The following is a 17,984-nucleotide window of genomic DNA, read 5'->3' as shown; positions in this document are numbered from 1 at the left end:
CCATACCTTGCTCCTTTACTAACCCTAAGCTATGCAAACAAATCATAGGATGTAAGATGTTAATTCTACTTTTAAGTTGAATAAATAATGTATTAACATAAATTATGTTTTTCGAGGACTATGAAAAATGTCCTCAGAAGGTGTGTATGTGTTCAGAAGTTAGTATATATCGAAAGAGATAATTCAGAGAATGCTTATTAAGTGATGTCATGAGAGAATTTTTATTGAATGTATGTTTTGGTTTTGAGTTTTGAAAAAACAAAGCTATACTAACATAATAATCTCTCTATGCATTAGATTACTCATACACTTAGTTTCTTTTTAAATAATTTTCCAAGACAAGACATACCACTACATTTAATTAGAGGAGACTGGACATCTCCAGAATAATAATTATGGTTGGCTTTATGTACTAAAACTACCGATACTAATAATTTACATTGTGGTAGTCGCGACTATTCAAAGTAAGCGGCATTTCAAGTATGAGCGAGTCTGGTTACATGTATTTTGTATATCTTAACAGGTATCTCAAGAGTGTGCTCCAGTATGCTGAAAACCTAACGATATTCACTTCCCCAGGGAAAAATAAATGGGATGAGAGTACTTTACTAACTGATAGTTTTATCACTCGCACTGAAGAGTTTTATAGCTGAACACATCACATCTACCAGGTAAAACTGAACAGTTATTGATTTTGCATGTTTCTATAATAGAACATCTGGCATAATTAAGATTCTATTCTATTCTATTCTATTCTATTCTATTCTATTCTATTCTATTCTATTCTATTCTATTCTATTCTATTCTGAGATAGGTGAGAAAGCTTTAAAGCATAAATTACAACTTGTATCAAATAATATTTGTGTGAACTGTGACACAGAAAAAAAAAAATATGACAACATACCGATATATATACCGTAAAAACCCTCAAATAAGAGCCACTTTGTAACACTTTCATTTCTGGGTGGTGCTTATTTGAGGTAACATTTTGACAACTTTGTAGCCAGTGGCTCTTAAACCAGGGTGATCAAACTTTTTCATTGTGAAATGGGGAAGGGATAGGCAAACACACACACAACCAAAACAGACAAATAATTATTAATGATGTATCATTGCAATTAATTTATTCTGTAAAAATACTGTTATGGGAATAACAAATGTCAAATAAATAAGAACGGCTGCTCGCTGACCGTGCTGCTTAGCGTACACGACGATTCGACGTTTCACCGACAATGTGTAGCGATGCCTGAAGTCATGTTTCACTGACAATGCGTAGCGATGCCTGAAGTCGGATTTGGTAGCACTCTCAGGGTCTGACCCACACTTGTACTTCCGTTGTACAATTGTTTACCAAGTCTGGTACGGCAAACTCCAATTTTGTTCTTGAAAACTGGGAATAACTTGCGTGGCTGTGGCTGGCGTGGTGGTTGATTTGGTGACGATATAAAATAGTTTCGATAGAATTTATCTGACCAGCAGCGACAGGAGCATGGAACGAATGAAAAAAATGATGCCCAATCATTTGTATTTATGGCACAAACAATAAAGAAAAACACGTTTTTCTATAGATTTTTACAGCTTGGGTACTTGGGCATTGTTTTAATTGCGCTAGACGTCTGAAAGTACAGCTTTGGTTTATATATTCCCTGTTTCATAATCAAGCCAGCTTATAATGATATGTTAATGATATTCACGTACTTCACTGTCCAGGCAAATGGGGTCAAACTATAGCCCCACCCCTATATAATCAAATACGAAACGATACCGAGAAAGTAACAATTACATGTATTAAAAATAATTTCCTGTGACCAATCGGAGAGACTAAATCATTTACGAAAACCCAGGCCTGTTACAAGGCATTTTCTAATTGGTACAAGTCCAGATTATTTCCAATTCTCACAAATAGCTAATTTAAATATTTGGGTCAGGCGGGTCACGTCGACTTTGCTTTGCTGTAAGACAAGTTGATCGCGCAAGTTTGTGGAACTAATCCATTCGACTTCAATTTTGATTATTTTCGGCAAGAGAGTCTTCTCCAAACTAATGCCAGTTATTTTGTCACTTCCCTGAACATTTTGTCTCGAATCACCCCAAAACGAACGTCTCAAATGAAATGCCAAAAATAACCCAAAACCACGATCAGCGAGAGTGGGCTGCGTAATCATTACATTCTCACAGTCGGAGCTAAGTCACGATCCCTCAAACGTTGCCAGGACCGGATTAACACCTCTGTTTCCCCCCACGCTAACCAAATTTCCCCCACGCTAAGGAATAAATCTTTTGTTTTCTATTGACTTCCTGTTCCGGTTCATCTGTGAGAAAGTATTTTCGATACCTCCGATTTTCCGATAAAGGCGTTCTAAAATCGTGACGTTTTTTACTTGGTTATAAAGACAACATTGGCAATGAATATCTCAACGTGTCCTTCGGTGTTTCGGCAAAAAACATAGTTACTACTAAATAGTTTGTGAATTGGTCGATTGTGTGTCAGAAATTTAAAATAGACAAGTTGACAGTCACATTCACGCTCTCAGTGTATTTCTTTCTTCTGTCATTCTTCCGTTTTCAATTATACTGGACATCAGGCAAGCTATGGGGATAATCTTTATTTGTCTCACACCTTCTGTGGGGCAATAAACAATGCAGGGTGGAAGTGAGGCACGACAAGCTTGTGTCTGCCTGATTGTAAACAACCGGGCGGCTGGCGCTTATTTCTGGTTTCTTATTGACAAAACCACTCAACTCTTGGTGGCTCTTAATGGAGGGTCAAATGTAACAAATTTTCACTGAGTGGCTCTTAATTGAGGGTGGCGCTTATTTGCGGGTTTTTACGGTATATAGACATTGTTGGTTATTATTGTAATGACACTTTCCACCTTTTGTATAAAATATTTTGTTGGGAGAACCTTATCTTTTCAATAGTGTGGGAAAAAGACAGCAGTGGAAAAACATAACCAAAAAAAAAATTTTTTTATGTTCAAAAAAATGGTCTACAGGAAAGAAAACTTTTAACATTCACATTTCAAGTATTGCTTGATATTAAATGGATTAAACTTTTTAAAAAATTCTTATGGGGAGGGCCTCAATAGTTTCACTATGTTCTACACAATTTATGACTCAACTAATTTTATGAAGCTAGTGTTTGTAATTTAAAATAATTACTCGATGATGATATTCTTCAATTACTGCACTGATTCTGTGCTACGGTGGTAAAATTGTTTCATTCTGTGTAATCTTGTCTTGTGTATGTTCTTGGTAATGAACCTTCAGTGTTTCAGCCTTATCCACTCTCCATATTGTATTATAGTACTCGGTAGATTTCACAAGTGAGCTTTTAAAAAATTACACCTTACAGTGAGAGTGCCGTGGATGTGACATCACCAAGTACCTCTGTAATTCAGCAATAGAGTCTCATTGCAGTGCAGTGCATCTGTCAGGTTTCCGTGATTGATCCTCTTCTTCTTGTAATGAATACTGTCTTCAGGTTTATCCCTTGCTTACATTATATGCATGAAGAAAGTTAATTTGCATGTGAATTTATCATTACCTGGGAATCGCATGTGTTACCATATCCTTAGATGTCTAGAGTGTTATCAGGTTCCAGTCTTGATTGATGGTTCCAGAGACTGCAGGCATACATCAGTGTCTTTAGTTCTATGAATTCATGTGTTGCAAATTATTAGCATCAAAACTAATTTCTATCTATTGTGTTGTTCGGAAAAAGATGATAGTATCTGTTTAATGTTCATTGGCATATGCATAATTTAGCAAAAAACAAATTCCCAAGCCCAGTTTTTCAGCCAATTTTTTTTTTTTGTAGTCAGAAATTATAGCCAATTTTATGAATAGATTTTTCAGCATCTTGCTGATGAATTTTTAGCTCTGCTGGCAACTTTGTCGAGTGGACCTTATCATACAAGTGATTGTCCACCGTCATCCTGTGTCCGTTATCGCCCGTGTCAATTTTTTATTTTTTCAACTTATTCTTGAAAACTACAAGCCTGAATGCTTTGATACTAGGTGTATATGAAACTTCGATTGACCACTCTTAGATTTCATGAGGATATCTTCAATTCCCTAATTTTGATGAATATTTTTGTCATTTTTTGTGAAAAGTGATATTTTTGACTTCTTGTTGAAAACAGCAAGTCTGATTTCTTGGATACTATACATATTGTTCATTTTCTGATGATATCTTAAGTTCTTTAATTTAAATGTGCATTGCTAACAGCGGAGCTATCTCAGCCGACAGGCTGCTTGTTTTCAACAAATTTATTTTACATACCGGTATGATCATTGTGCAAGCATTGACTGAGGTCAGAGGTGATTGAAATATCATTGTATTCCTAAAACACGTATAATGAATGCTTGAATATCTCTAGTGCTACTCTAAAAGATGTGTGTTAATCTTCTGTGTTTTCTGCTCTTAATTTTGATCAATTCAACAGAATTACTGACATTGCTAATCCAATCACATTCCCGCATTTTTCATGCTGAAATTGTCCTTTTTTCATATTTTCAACTATGAATAATACTGTTATAGCGTATTTACAAAACCATGTAATCTCATGGAATTGGGTGACAATGGCATCTGTGGTGAAGACTGATTTGATCCCAACATACACGACAAACAGCAGTAATCAATCAAAGTGAATGATACAATGTACCAATTGATATTTTAGTCTCATACTGATATATAATAAATGGCTTATTTCGAAGAGATTTTAAAGTGTGTTTCAGTCCAGATTTAGCTGCACATGCTATCAGTTTATTTCCTGTTGTAGTAGCTTATAAATGCGCAGATATTTTCACCTGTTTTATTTCCTAATTATATAATATTGATAAAACTGAGCAGCTATTTAATCACAGTATTAGCTATACATATACCGGTTAGTGTACCGGCATTTTATTCACAGCTCAGAATTTTCATCATTTAGTGATTTAGAACTTACACCACAATGGGTACATGTATACACAGTGTTGTTAGTGAAACATAAACATTCACTGCGTTTAATGTTATCTGCTTTTGATAATGAACTTTATTGTTCCTGTGTAAAAAATATACATGTAGAGTGTTTGTAACGATAAGAAATTTTTGTTTAATAACGGGCATTATTTTGAAAATAACTAGAAAGAATAGACTTGAAATTCTCAAATAAATAATTGATTTGGTGTTCTTTAAATGTTCACTGGGTGTTACATTCACTTGTTTATAATGAAAAAAAATTCATTCTATAGTTAACTTTCCCATTTTAACTGGGTTTTAATTTAAGTGCATTTAGCTATCAGGAGAAATAAGTGAAAAAAAGCCAGCTTATAATTATGCCTTATCTAATGGTTCAACACTAAAGCTGATTATACATGGTTTTATTAAAGTAATTGCATGTAAATACTGTATTTGACATATTAAATGTACATTTCTAATGAAAGTGCACATAAACCAAAATGTACTGGATCATTAAAAAATGACTTAGTTGACCACAGACAAACCTCTGTCATTTATTATTAGAACATATACATTTGATTGTCTCTCTGAAAAAAACATCAACTTATGTTGAATTGCCAGCAGGTAGCTGATCGGCTTTATAATTTATGACAAAAATAGTAAAAAGTGAAAGATCATCTTGCATATCTAATGCCAATGTATTGGCTGACAGGCATTAATTAAACCAAAATTTGGAAATATGACCGTAATTTCAGTACATTTTCTTCTCCTAATCGAGATAAAAGCAAGATTCAGAAACATGTCATTAAATATCAATGTAAATTTTGAAATAAGTGAAATAAAGTAGCAATTCTGACAACAAAAATTATCTATAAGTAATACATGTATACATACCTTAAGGCTTGTTCTCTTTGGTTTTATCACGTTTCACTGCATGTAAACTGTGTGCAAACAAGCGACTAGAAGGACTGTTCAATATTTATAGCTTTGCAGCTGTTAAGATTTGCTTCAGATCTTTTTGTAGCAACGTATTTGATTTCAGGTTGTTTGTATACTTGCATAGTTTAATCAAACTTTCTGCCTTAGGCCAAACACTGATGATGTGGTAGGTGATTTTTGAAGTATTTGTGTAAATTAGTTTCATGATCCTGCATTCTGCATGTTTACAATGCACAAAATAAATATGTTATGAAAATATGATGGGTATTGCGTTAATTGGTTACCTTAGAAGAAAATGGAGAAGAGATGCTACAGATTTGTGATATTTTATTTTACTGATTAATATGCGACATTAAAATGTTGTCAAGGAGATGGAAACTTTTTAATAGCATCAGTTCAGGTAGCCATTTTCAATTATTGTCAAAAAAAATCAGTGCTACCCGATAATTGGACTCGGCTCTTAATTTGTAAATTAGTTTGTGGATGTTAATCATTCCCCATGGATTTTAAAACATACGTCATAGATAAGTCCCATGAGAAAGATCTTTTCAAATTCTGATTTTGTGTTTAATACATAGTGTGCTGTCTCATCGTTGGTAGCTCTATTTCCTTAATGTCAAATTGTGGGTTCCAGTAGGTCAGTTGTGAAGAAAAAAACGTGTAAAGAATTTCAATTCTGATCCAGTCCAGATTATGACAATGATCTCTCTAATTTGTTTGTAACAATGTTTTTTATTATTAAAGCAATTTGTAATGCAAATCTGAAAAAAAGATATGGTAGTTAATAAAATAAAATACAATAAAATGTGACTCAAATTGACAGATGATGATGAACAAAATGTAATCTAGTAATGGGTATAATTTTGTTGAGAAATATATTTGATATAGAACTGTATACTACAGTGAATACTTTATTCCAGGGGTGTAATGCTTTTCTGAATTCATTCTGAATTATGTCTTGATGAACTTCGCATATAGGGTGATTTATTAAAATTTGTCACTTAAATAATCTTGTTCATCAAAGATAATGAATATAGAATGATAAGAAACAGGCAGATAGACAGACAAAATGAATGCATATGTTATTTGTGCCTTGTCGGAGGAAATTTTAGTTTTTGCTTCTTCTTAGAATGAAAGTTTTGAAATTTGAGGGGTACATACAGCCAGTCATTAAGGGAGTTAGTCTATGTGTTCTTGCTCATTAGAGGAATGATATAACCGCTCCAAATTCACTTATACTTCTTCTGATGGAATGGAGTGAATACATTTTTGCATTGTTAAGAAATTAGCTAAAAAATTGTGATTCAAAAACCATGAATAAAGATATATAATTATTTCACTTAAGTACTTGATTACATATAAACAAAGAAACTAATTTTGCATCACATACTTTTCAAACATTTCTTGACATTTCTGTCACCTTTTAACTCTCCTCTGATTTCAAGAATGTCAACTCAAATGTCAACCCAGCAGCGATTATCGCTCTCATAAAGCCTCAGCAGTTGAAGTAATTTCACTCGATATGCAGGTCATACCTGATCACCCATTGACAAGTAAATTACCAGAGAGCCACTCAGGCAAAACAAATTGTGGTGGAAATGTCATAGAATTTCTCTTAGCAAAATATAATCACTGCTTAAAACATTTGTCATGCTATAATTGAAGCATTTCTTTGAATTTTTGATTAAAAACAAAATTGACACCTGACTGAGAAGATTGTTAACCCGCCAGAAATAATCTTGTATTGAACATTAATTACATTTAATATGCATAAAATTGTCAGTGGAACAGGTGAAAAATATATTATATTTGATAAGTCTATTTTATATTCAGTGTTAAGTCATACCAGACTGTATTACGGTAAAAGCATCTCTCTAATAGAGGCCGATTTTAAGCATATCACAAATTTGCATGGTAAACCAGCAAATCATTCCATAGCTGAAAAAAAAACGTGCATTCCTTATTGTATAATGACTAGAGTCAAATCTTACCTTCATATTTTTGTGACCACATTGTTATCTATGTTTACAGAGAAATTGTATGTGAATAATTTGAGCCCAATTATTTCATTTAGCAAGGGTTGATTTTGAATGCTTTTGTTAATTGAGGCTGTCATTATGCATGGCTAATAAGCTTGATTATCAATGTATCATATAGAGTAATATGCTAGACAGGGCAGCTTAGTTTTATTCCCTGTAACATTTAAAAATCTTGTCCTGAATCATACAATTGATGTTTGGCTAGGAATAAAAAGACCTATAAAGTATATCTATGTTACCATCTTGTGGCTCATTAGTTTAAAAGTTTGAACATTTCAGACAGAGTCGGTATACCGTTATTTCCCATTATGTTATGGTTATTATAATAAACCATGCTCAGATGAACACTTTCTCTTAACACAGAGATGTGATAGGTCATAGATAACTGTACATCTCCCTAATTTTTGTCTGATCCAAGACAGTTGACTGATAAACATATTGTCATTAAAAACTATTAAAATCATATACAGACATTTATGTGAGCTTCTGAATTGCCTCTAAACTTTAAACAATATGTACTGTTAAATGCTGCAACAATTACAGTGATCAGGTTAGTTGTGTTTAGCATGCACCGAAAGCAGAATTCAAACAGCAATGCATGATGGGATTTGTTGTAGAGAAGACTAATAATAATGAAGTCGATAAACTGCACAGTATGCCAGCTTTTGATTAATATAATGATCAGATTTAATTTTTGACCAAGATTAAAGAATTTTCAACTAAGTTTTGCCAATATTACAACTTTAAAGTTGTATAGAACATCAAAGTCTGTATCTATTCTCAGTAATAAATGAATGGGACAAGGTAATTACTCTAAGCACAGTTCAGTTTGTTTCCAAAAATCAATTTGTCACCAACAGGTCTTGGCAATTTTTTGTTCTGAGACATCAATTTGTCTTGGTTCTAAAGAAATTACTTGACAACTTTGACTGCCTCTTGCGCTTTCAAATTTCATCTCCCTACCAATTGCCAATTTAATATGCTATCCTGGCATAATCAGGCCCAGTCGAACACAAGCACCTGTGGACCTTAACCAAGGTTCTCCCAAAGTTGCATTTGTTAGTTAATGAATCTCAGCCAGTTGAATTTACCTTCATATTGAATCTGTGGCACACTCACCCGGGTTAGAGGTCGTCACTCGTTGGTGTCCAACCTAGGATAGGATTTGGACTTGGGTCTACCATTCTGCTACCTAGTGACCATTAATGAAATGAAAAGTGTTAACAGTTTGCAAATAAAGATGCATTGCAGCATCCAAACATATTAGTTAGCAATCTAGTCTACTTATATTCTGTACTTCACTCTCTTTAGTTATCATTAATTCAACAACTACAAATCGTTGCTTGCTCTAAGCTATATTGCAACATTTATTAGTCTCATCTGTCTTTGATGTTTTTCCGTTGTCTTGGCTTGTAGCCCATTTACTCTGATGGCTCAGGCTGCTATAAACAATAAACTGTAAATGCATTAGTTAAACACTGGGTTTTAATTTGGCTATTTTTGCTGATAGGTAAAATAGTACGCTAAATTAAATCTACGTGAATATGTAAAATAACAATAAAACTGTTTTCTTGACAAATTTGTGAAACAGTGAATATGCTCAAAACATCAAAATAGTGAAATTGAATGTTAGTGAAAATAAATTGTTTTACAGTATTGTCATTGGTTGCAACTCATGTATTAAAATAGAAAGGCATCGATTGGAAAGGCAATTAAACATCACCATCTGCACACATCAAGATTTTAGTAACAAATTATAAATAGCACATAAATTAACATCTTACTTGAGAAGTAATTTGTAAAAGAAATCAGGAAAGATACAGCATTTGGGATATTGGTTACACCAATGTATATAAAATTGATAAAATTCAATGAATGCACGATCTCCTTAGTACTTACTTCACTCCAATTAATATTTTATAATTAAAATCTCTGTAGACTTGTCAATCTATGCACAGATAATATGTACATTGTATATACTTATAATATGACATACTTATATTGTACTAGTCTCTCTATTTCATATTTTTGACTCCCATGTGCGAAGCACAAAATGGGAGTCTTTGCAGTTAGTGTGTCTGTATGTGTGTGTGTGTGTGTGTGCGTGTGTGTGTGTGTGTATGTGTGTATGTGTGTCCGACTGTTCCACTGCTATCTAAAGAACCACTCATTGGATTTTGATGAAACTTGGTACATAGATGCTCTGAACATATGCGCAGATTTGATTAGTTTTTGGTAAAAATCCGTGCATATTAATTACCTAATTTGCATGATAATTAGCTATTTTTTAGTGGTTCCATGACTGTTCCACTGATATCTAAACAACCACTCATTGGATTTTGATGAAACTTGGTACATAGATGCTCTGAACTAATGCTAGATTTTGATTAGTTTTTAGTAATAATCCGTGCATACTAATTACCTAATTTGCATAATGATTAGTCAATTTTCGGTTTTTCCACTGATACAATGTATCTCAAGTACTAATCATCACATTTCAATGAAACTTGGTACATAGATGTCATATGACACTGCACAGACCTGATAGTTTTTATGGTAATATCAGTACATATAATTACCTAATTTGCATAATTAATTAATTTTCAGCTTTTGATATAAGTAGTGAGCATTACATTTCAATGAAACTTGGTACTTACATACTCAAGGACTATGCAGAGATTGATTGTTTCGGATAAATATTTGTGTATATTAATCACCTAATTTGCATAATTAGTTAATTTTCAGCTTTTCCACGGGTATCTCAAGTACTAATCATCGCATTTCAATGAAACTTGGTACATAGATCCTTTAGGACTATGCAGAGACCTGATTAGTTTCAGGGTAAATAATTGTGCATATTAATTACCTAATTTGCATAATTAATTTTCAGCTTTTCTCAAGAACCATACATCGTTTTTTTATGAAACTTGGTGCATAGATGCTCTGGGCCAATGCGCAGATTTGATTAGGTTTTGGTAAAAATCCATGCTCGTTAATTACCTAATTTGCATGATAATTAGCTAATTTTTAGCTGTTCTATGACTGTTCCACTAATATCTAAAGAACCACCCATTGGATTTTGATGAAACTTGGTACATAGATGCTCTGAACATATGCGCAGATTTGATTAGTTTTTGGTAAAAATCCGTGCATATTAATTACCTAATTTGCATGATAATTAGCTATTTTTTAGTGATTCCATGACTGTTCCACTGATATCTAAACAACCACTCATTGGATTTTGATGAAACTTGGTACATAGATGCTCTGAACTAATGCTAGGTTTTGATTAGTTTTTAGTAATAATCTGTGGATACTAATTACCTAATTTGCATAATAATTAGTCAATTTTCGGTTTTTCCACTGATATCTCAAGTACTAATCATCACATTTCAATGAAACTTGGTACATAGATGTCATATGACACTGCACAGACCTGATAGTTTTTATGGTAATATCAGTACATATAATTACCTAATTTGCATAATTAATTAATTTTCAGCTTTCGATATAAGTAGTGAGCATTACATTTCAATGACACTTTGTACTTACATACTCAAGGACTATGCAGAGATTGATTGTTTCGGATAAATATTTGTGTATATTAATCACCTAATTTGCATAATTAGTTAATTTTCAGCTTTTCCACGGGTATCTCAAGTACTAATCATCGCATTTCAATGAAACTTGGTACATAGATCCTTTAGGACTATGCAGAGACCTGATTAGTTTCAGGGTAAATAATTGTGCATATTAATTACCTAATTTGCATAATTAATTTTCAGCTTTTCTACTGATATCTAAAGTACTAATCATCACATTTCAATGAATTTTACAATCAAATCTGTTCATGTTAATTTTCTGATTTGCATAATTAGTTTTCAGCTAAGTAATTTCAAATTGTATTTAATGTGTCTCCAATACTCTCAGCACATGGGAGTTCTTTCTAAGCTTTCTTTGATTTTTTCATTCAGTATATACATATACTAGGACAATCAGTAAAAAATTTAAATTGACTGAGCGATTCTGGTCTATCTGTTGCATGATGTGCTTTGGAATATTGTTTGTAACTGAAACCCCAGTTGCAATTTAAGATGCATAATTATGGTGTTAATAATGTTGCCATGACATTTACATAACAACAACACCATGAATAATATCAAATTTAACATAATTATATTTTCTATGAATACACATTTTCCTTTATAGTGACATTTACAACATTGTGGGATGCAATCACCATGCTTCCATAGCAGTAATGGTTTCTTCCTGTGAAGTAACCTTGACAAATATAATTTAATTATTTTTAGAAACTTTAAATAAATTATTGAGAAATGTCTATTTATTCCTCCTGAACTGCAATGTTAACAAATAAAGGAGAAATCATAGAATGTGTGTTATCAAATGCCTATTCCAGTACAACATCAATAAAAATTTGAGCAGCTTTGTTGGGCCCAAGTTTGAAGACAGTAGATATGTATACTGTGATATTTATATTTAAAATAATCTGAAATGCAATTATGTTAATTGAAAATCACAAAACCTTGCAAATAATATGACATATTTTTTTTTCAAACTTGTTCATGAAATAACAATGGTGATAGATTGCAACAATTTGATTTGACTCTGATCACAGATACTACATACAAAATACTTAAAACATTAATTTGAATTGAAAATTATAAAACCCTGCAAGTAATATGACATATTGTTTTTTTTCCTCAAACTTCAAAGGTCTAGAACTACATGTATGATGCGAATCGTTTTTTTCATGAAATAACAATGGTGACTGATCACAATAATTTTATTTGGCTCTGACCACAGATACTACATACAGAATAGTTAAAACATAAATTTTAGACAAATGCCTGAATTTTGAGCTGGTTATGCAGAAAACTCAAGATGGTGACCAAACCATGTGACCAATCCAAATTATTTTTCTCATAAAGAATTTTTGGCTCGACATGCAACATATCAAGTTTATCACTTTTTTCATCACTGCTTCAATTTATGGTTATGTTTTCAGAAATCCAAGATGGCAGACAAATCATGTGACTGGTTAACATACTTTATTTGTCTTACAAGAAGCTTTGGCCATACATGCTACATGCAAAATAGCAAGTTGATCAGGCGAGAAATGAATACCCCATTTTGTGTCCATTTTAAATCCAAGATGTCGGCCAAACCATCTGACTGATTAAAATTTTTTATTTTTCTTGTAAGAAGCCTCGCCCATACATGCTACACACAAAATATCAAAAGGTGATTGGTTATTATTAATATGAATGAAAAAAAAATAGGTTCCAAACAGAAAATGGGGTATAGAAAGGAGTTAAATTACATATACAAGAATAACTTGTATATAGCAAATTTGATATTTGGTAATTCTGTTTTTACTTTAAGATCCCTTCAAAAAGAGTTGCATTAATTCAAACATTTGTCTCGTTTTTTAATATTTTTCGAAAACACCAAATGACAAATTATGATTGTTTTCACCTTTGAGACACCTAAAATTTTGATTATTGTTTAGAAATTATTTGTCTAAATCCCAAATAAAAAGAAATTATCAACAAACCTTTCAATCAGCCATGGGACTAGAAAAAGAAGTTTGTGATTCAGTAGACTTTTGATTGCCATGGTAACTCAGCAGTGTATCAACATAACTTTCTGATGTACATTTGATGGCATTAACAAATTAGTGATGCTGATCTTAAACCTATTTCTCTCTTTCATCACTATATGTAAAATAAATTGCCAGTGATGCAAATCTAGTTTACATACATATTCAAAAAATTCCAACATGACTTGAATATAGACATGAGGAAATAAGGTCTCTTTAGAAACAGGCCTGTTAGCTAGAAATAGAATCAAACAGCCGGGATGTAAAATGCAGATTGTACAAAATGAGACATTTCAGTTATAGCTTTTCATCAGTTTGTTTACTACTCATGTTTTTTTACAATCCCCACTTGGCTGTTTTATCCCGTTTTCATCTTGCAGCACCACATGTAGTTTGTCAGAGGATTTGTGCTTGATTTATGATAATCTCTTTTACGGCTGGTAATTATGAATTTAGCATTTCAATAAAAGCTCAATAAAATATGTAGTAGAACACTTTAACAATGCTCTTTTATGTAGGCTGATATAGAAACCACATGTGTATTAAAAAAAAACATTGCACCAAAGCCTCTTGGCATTTTACAGGAATATCAAGACTTATTAGAATTGCGGCACAATGCCTTTATAATATATGCTGTGAGTAGATAGAGAAAAGAGGATGAGTCAAAGCATAATTATCAATTATGAATATAAGTCTTTGAAAATTAGGGCAATATTCTATAAATAGATTGGAAAAGCCACAGATGTGATGTTGGGTATCTAGTGGAGCTTACTCAACAAAGTCAGATACAAAAGCTGAAAATCTGCAAAAAGATCAGTATGATTAATGCAGTGTGGTAATAAATAGAGGATGTAGTAGACTTAATTCTAATGCCAAGTTTAAGCTATGCAGTAAATTAGCAGTAGACATGAAACAGAAATATCATTTATTATATGACCATAGATTCCTCTGTTATTTATGACACTCTTCTTAAACTGGTATACAAAATTAATTTGACAAAGAGGGAGGGGGCATGCTGCAGGACCTGAACTGAACTGATCTGCCTGAACAAAGAGGGAGGGGGCATGCTGCAGGACCTGAACTGAACTGATCTGCCTGAACAAAGCTGTACGTGTCTCACAATACTAAAGCTATTAAAGTTATCCAAAATAAACAAGTCCTACATCAAGCCATCCGAAAGATCATCAGTTTGTACAGTAGTCACCAACAACCTGTAGTACAAAGCACCTTAAAAACAGTAATGCATGGAGAAAATTCATCTTGAAAATACGAAAAGGGCAATAAAGATAAATAAAACATCAACTATAGCACCTTAAAAACAGTAATGCATTGAAAATATCATCCTGAAAATACAAAAAAGGCAATAAAGATAAATAAAGTGTCAATTGCAATATTAAATAAAGTGTTGCAGTCTTCACTCTGCTTAGTATTCTGTATGGGACTTGTATTGACATATAAATCACAATGTAAAATATGTTTGTTTACAAGAACACTCAAATCACCAGAAATTAGTACAAGATGAAACAACAGTAGCTGTGATCACATTTATGTAAATGTATGTGTTACAATAGAGCAAATCAAATCAATCAGGCGTGTACTGTTTTGCATGCATCATAAAAATATCAATATATAAATCAGTACAGTGTGTGAAAAACGCCAATCATGGTTATAATGTTATTTGTTTTTCATTAAACAACAGAAGAACAAATGATTGATAGAAAAAAGGTGTTTCATAATATACTGCTTCAAACAACAATACTCAAATTAGCATTGTACTCTATACTATAAAAACTTTTTTTTAGCTGGAATTAATTTTCGCTGAAAAGGATTTTGTGGGTGTTTTTGTATGAAAATTATTTTCACTGCTGATTATTGATGAGTTGAATGTAAAATATAGGAAAAAAGCTATATTTGCTGGTCTTTATTTTCACTGAATCAGTCCTTCAGTGAAAATATCAAAAATTAATTTCAAGCGATGATAATGTATTTTACAGTAATGATTATGCGCACTCTTATTTGATTTGAAATTATATGGGTTATGTAAAATATATTTGAGTACCGGTCTGACTTTAATTACATCCCACCAATTACATGTATGTGAGTTGTGCTAAGTTCATCTACTATGAGCCACCTTGAAATGTCATTAAACTGACAAATCATGACAAGTCCTAGCAAAAAAAAAAAAATGTTTCATCGTGTAATACTCAATTTAAACTTCAAATTCTAGTAAAAACCATGAAATCAAAGTGTGACATTAATACTATCGTAAAATCTGTATTAGAACCACATTTCTAATAGAAGTCACACCCATTCTTTTTAAACAATTGAGAAACAAAAATTCCCTATTTCTCCTATTTGTTGATGCTCTAATAGAAGCCACATGTTAATACAGATTTTAGAGTACTTTTATTTTGCACGTCACTGATGATAATATGTTTGCTGAAAAATAATTCTCTTGTGATTTATCGATAGTATTCAGTTTGAAAATAACCAAGGTGTCATGGACCAACTGTTTTGCTATCAGATGGTTGCATGGACCATTTGAACTGCTTTGCATTCAGGTGGTTGCATGGACTGTTTTGCATTCAGGTGGTTGCATGGACTGTTTTGCTATCAGGTGGTTGCATGGACCATTTGAACTGCTTTGTATTCAGGTGGTTGCATGGACTGTTTTGCTATCAGGTGGTTGCATGGACCATTTGAACTGCTTTGCAATAAGGTGGTTGCATGAATCAACTGATTTGCAATCAGGTGGTTGCATAGCCAACTGATTTGCAATCAGGTGGTTGCATAGCCAACCGATTTGCAATCAGGTGGTTGCATGAATCAACTGATTTGCAATCAGGTGGTTGCATAGCCAACTGATTTGCAATCAGGTGGTTGCATGAATCAATTGATTTGCAATCAGGTGGTTGCATGAATCAACAGCTTTGCATTCAGGTGGTTGCATGGACTGTTTGCTATCAGGTGGTTGCATGGATCAATTGAACTGCTTTGCAATAAGGTGGTTGCATGAATCAACTGATTTGCAATCAGGTGGTTGCATGAATCAACTGATTTGCAATCAGGTGGTTGCATGAATCAACTGATTTGCAATCAGGTGGTTGCATAGCCAACTGATTTGCGATCAGGTGGTTGCATGAATCAACTGCTTTGCATTCAGGTGGTTGCATGGACTGTTTTGCTATCAGGTGGTTGCATGGATCAATTGAACTGCTTTGCAATAAGGTGGTTGCATGAATCAACTGATTTGCAATCAGGTGGTTGCATGAATCAACTGATTTGCAATCAGGTGGTTGCATGAATCAACTGATTTGCAATCAGGTGGTTGCATGAATCAACTGATTTGCAATCAGGTGGTTGCATAGCCAACTGATTTGCGATCAGGTGGTTGCATGAATCAACTGATTTGCAATCAGGTGGTTGCATGTATCAACTGATTTGCAATCAGGTGGTTGCATAGCCAACTGATTTGCAATCTGGTGGTTGCATGTATCAACTGATTTGCAATCAGGTGGTTGCATAGCCAACTGATTTGCAATCAGGTGGTTGCATGAATCAACTGATTTGCAATTGTACCTTCTCAGTTAAATAATTGGTTGCAGATTGATTTTCAAAAAAAGTGTATCACTTCAAAGCAAAAGTGCATGGCCCTTTAGAAATTTCTATAGATTTGTTTTTTTTAAAACTCCATTATATGTAATTATGTGTGTTTTTAAAAAATTGTTTTTGACTTTGTTTGAGATAACACTAAAATGTTCTAGATTATTTATGTCACATTCAAACACTTTACGATGTTTACATTAGACAAAGCACCACAAAAACTCACGAGGGAAATAGAATCCGGTCATTAAAGCACAACAATAAGTCACACAGGCATGAATCTTGTTTTTCTGTTTTTTTTTAACCTTCTCCAAATTATACGATCGTCTTCATGCTTACTTTGCTGTGTTTTCCTAACATATAGTATTCTAAAAATATTACCATTATATAAATAAATCTAGTTGTCAAATTTGTGTTTCATCAATCATTATATTACATACGTGTGTGAAGCTATGAATAATTCTAATAATGGTCACACTCTATTGAAGAACAGTCCCACAGGCCATCTTTTAATAATTTTAAAAGCAGAAACTTACAATCAGTAATATTCCAGCAAAGTATATTTCTGAACACACGTCACAAGATGCTATTACAGTTCATCCTTGCTCTTTGATCTCATCGAACATTCTGTTCTTAGAAGATTAAATTGGATTATTGTTGTTTGTCAAATGTAATGAACCTCTGTAGTGGACACCCAGGAGCCGCATAAGTGGAGGATTTGTTTTATTCGTTGTACTCTTACCACGGCTTTAAATGTATTTTCTCGTATAGTAATCCTGCATTATCCTTTGAACCATATGGTACTTGAATTTGCTTGTATGAAGGAACAAGTACATTT

At 33.0% G+C, this 17,984-nt stretch overlaps 1 protein-coding gene across 1 annotated transcript in view; it reads left to right on the top strand.

The window, feature by feature from the left end:
* Positions 1-17,984, top strand: part of LOC102800704 (endoplasmic reticulum membrane-associated RNA degradation protein-like) — a 65,331-nt gene that overhangs the window by 26,282 nt on the left and 21,065 nt on the right. Inside the window, exon 14 of the mRNA XM_006816975.2 lies at positions 524-671. Within this exon, the coding sequence (XP_006817038.2) occupies positions 524-653 (130 nt within the window). The 3' untranslated portion in view covers positions 654-671. The remainder of the gene's footprint in view (positions 1-523; positions 672-17,984) is intronic.

The sequence above is a fragment of the Saccoglossus kowalevskii genome, chromosome 2 (assembly GCF_978046115.1).
Source record: "Saccoglossus kowalevskii chromosome 2, keSacKowa6.1, whole genome shotgun sequence".
NCBI lineage: Eukaryota > Metazoa > Hemichordata > Enteropneusta > Harrimaniidae > Saccoglossus > Saccoglossus kowalevskii.
The sequence above is the reverse complement of the archived record's forward strand: the minus strand, read 5'-3'. Positions and strand labels throughout refer to the sequence as shown.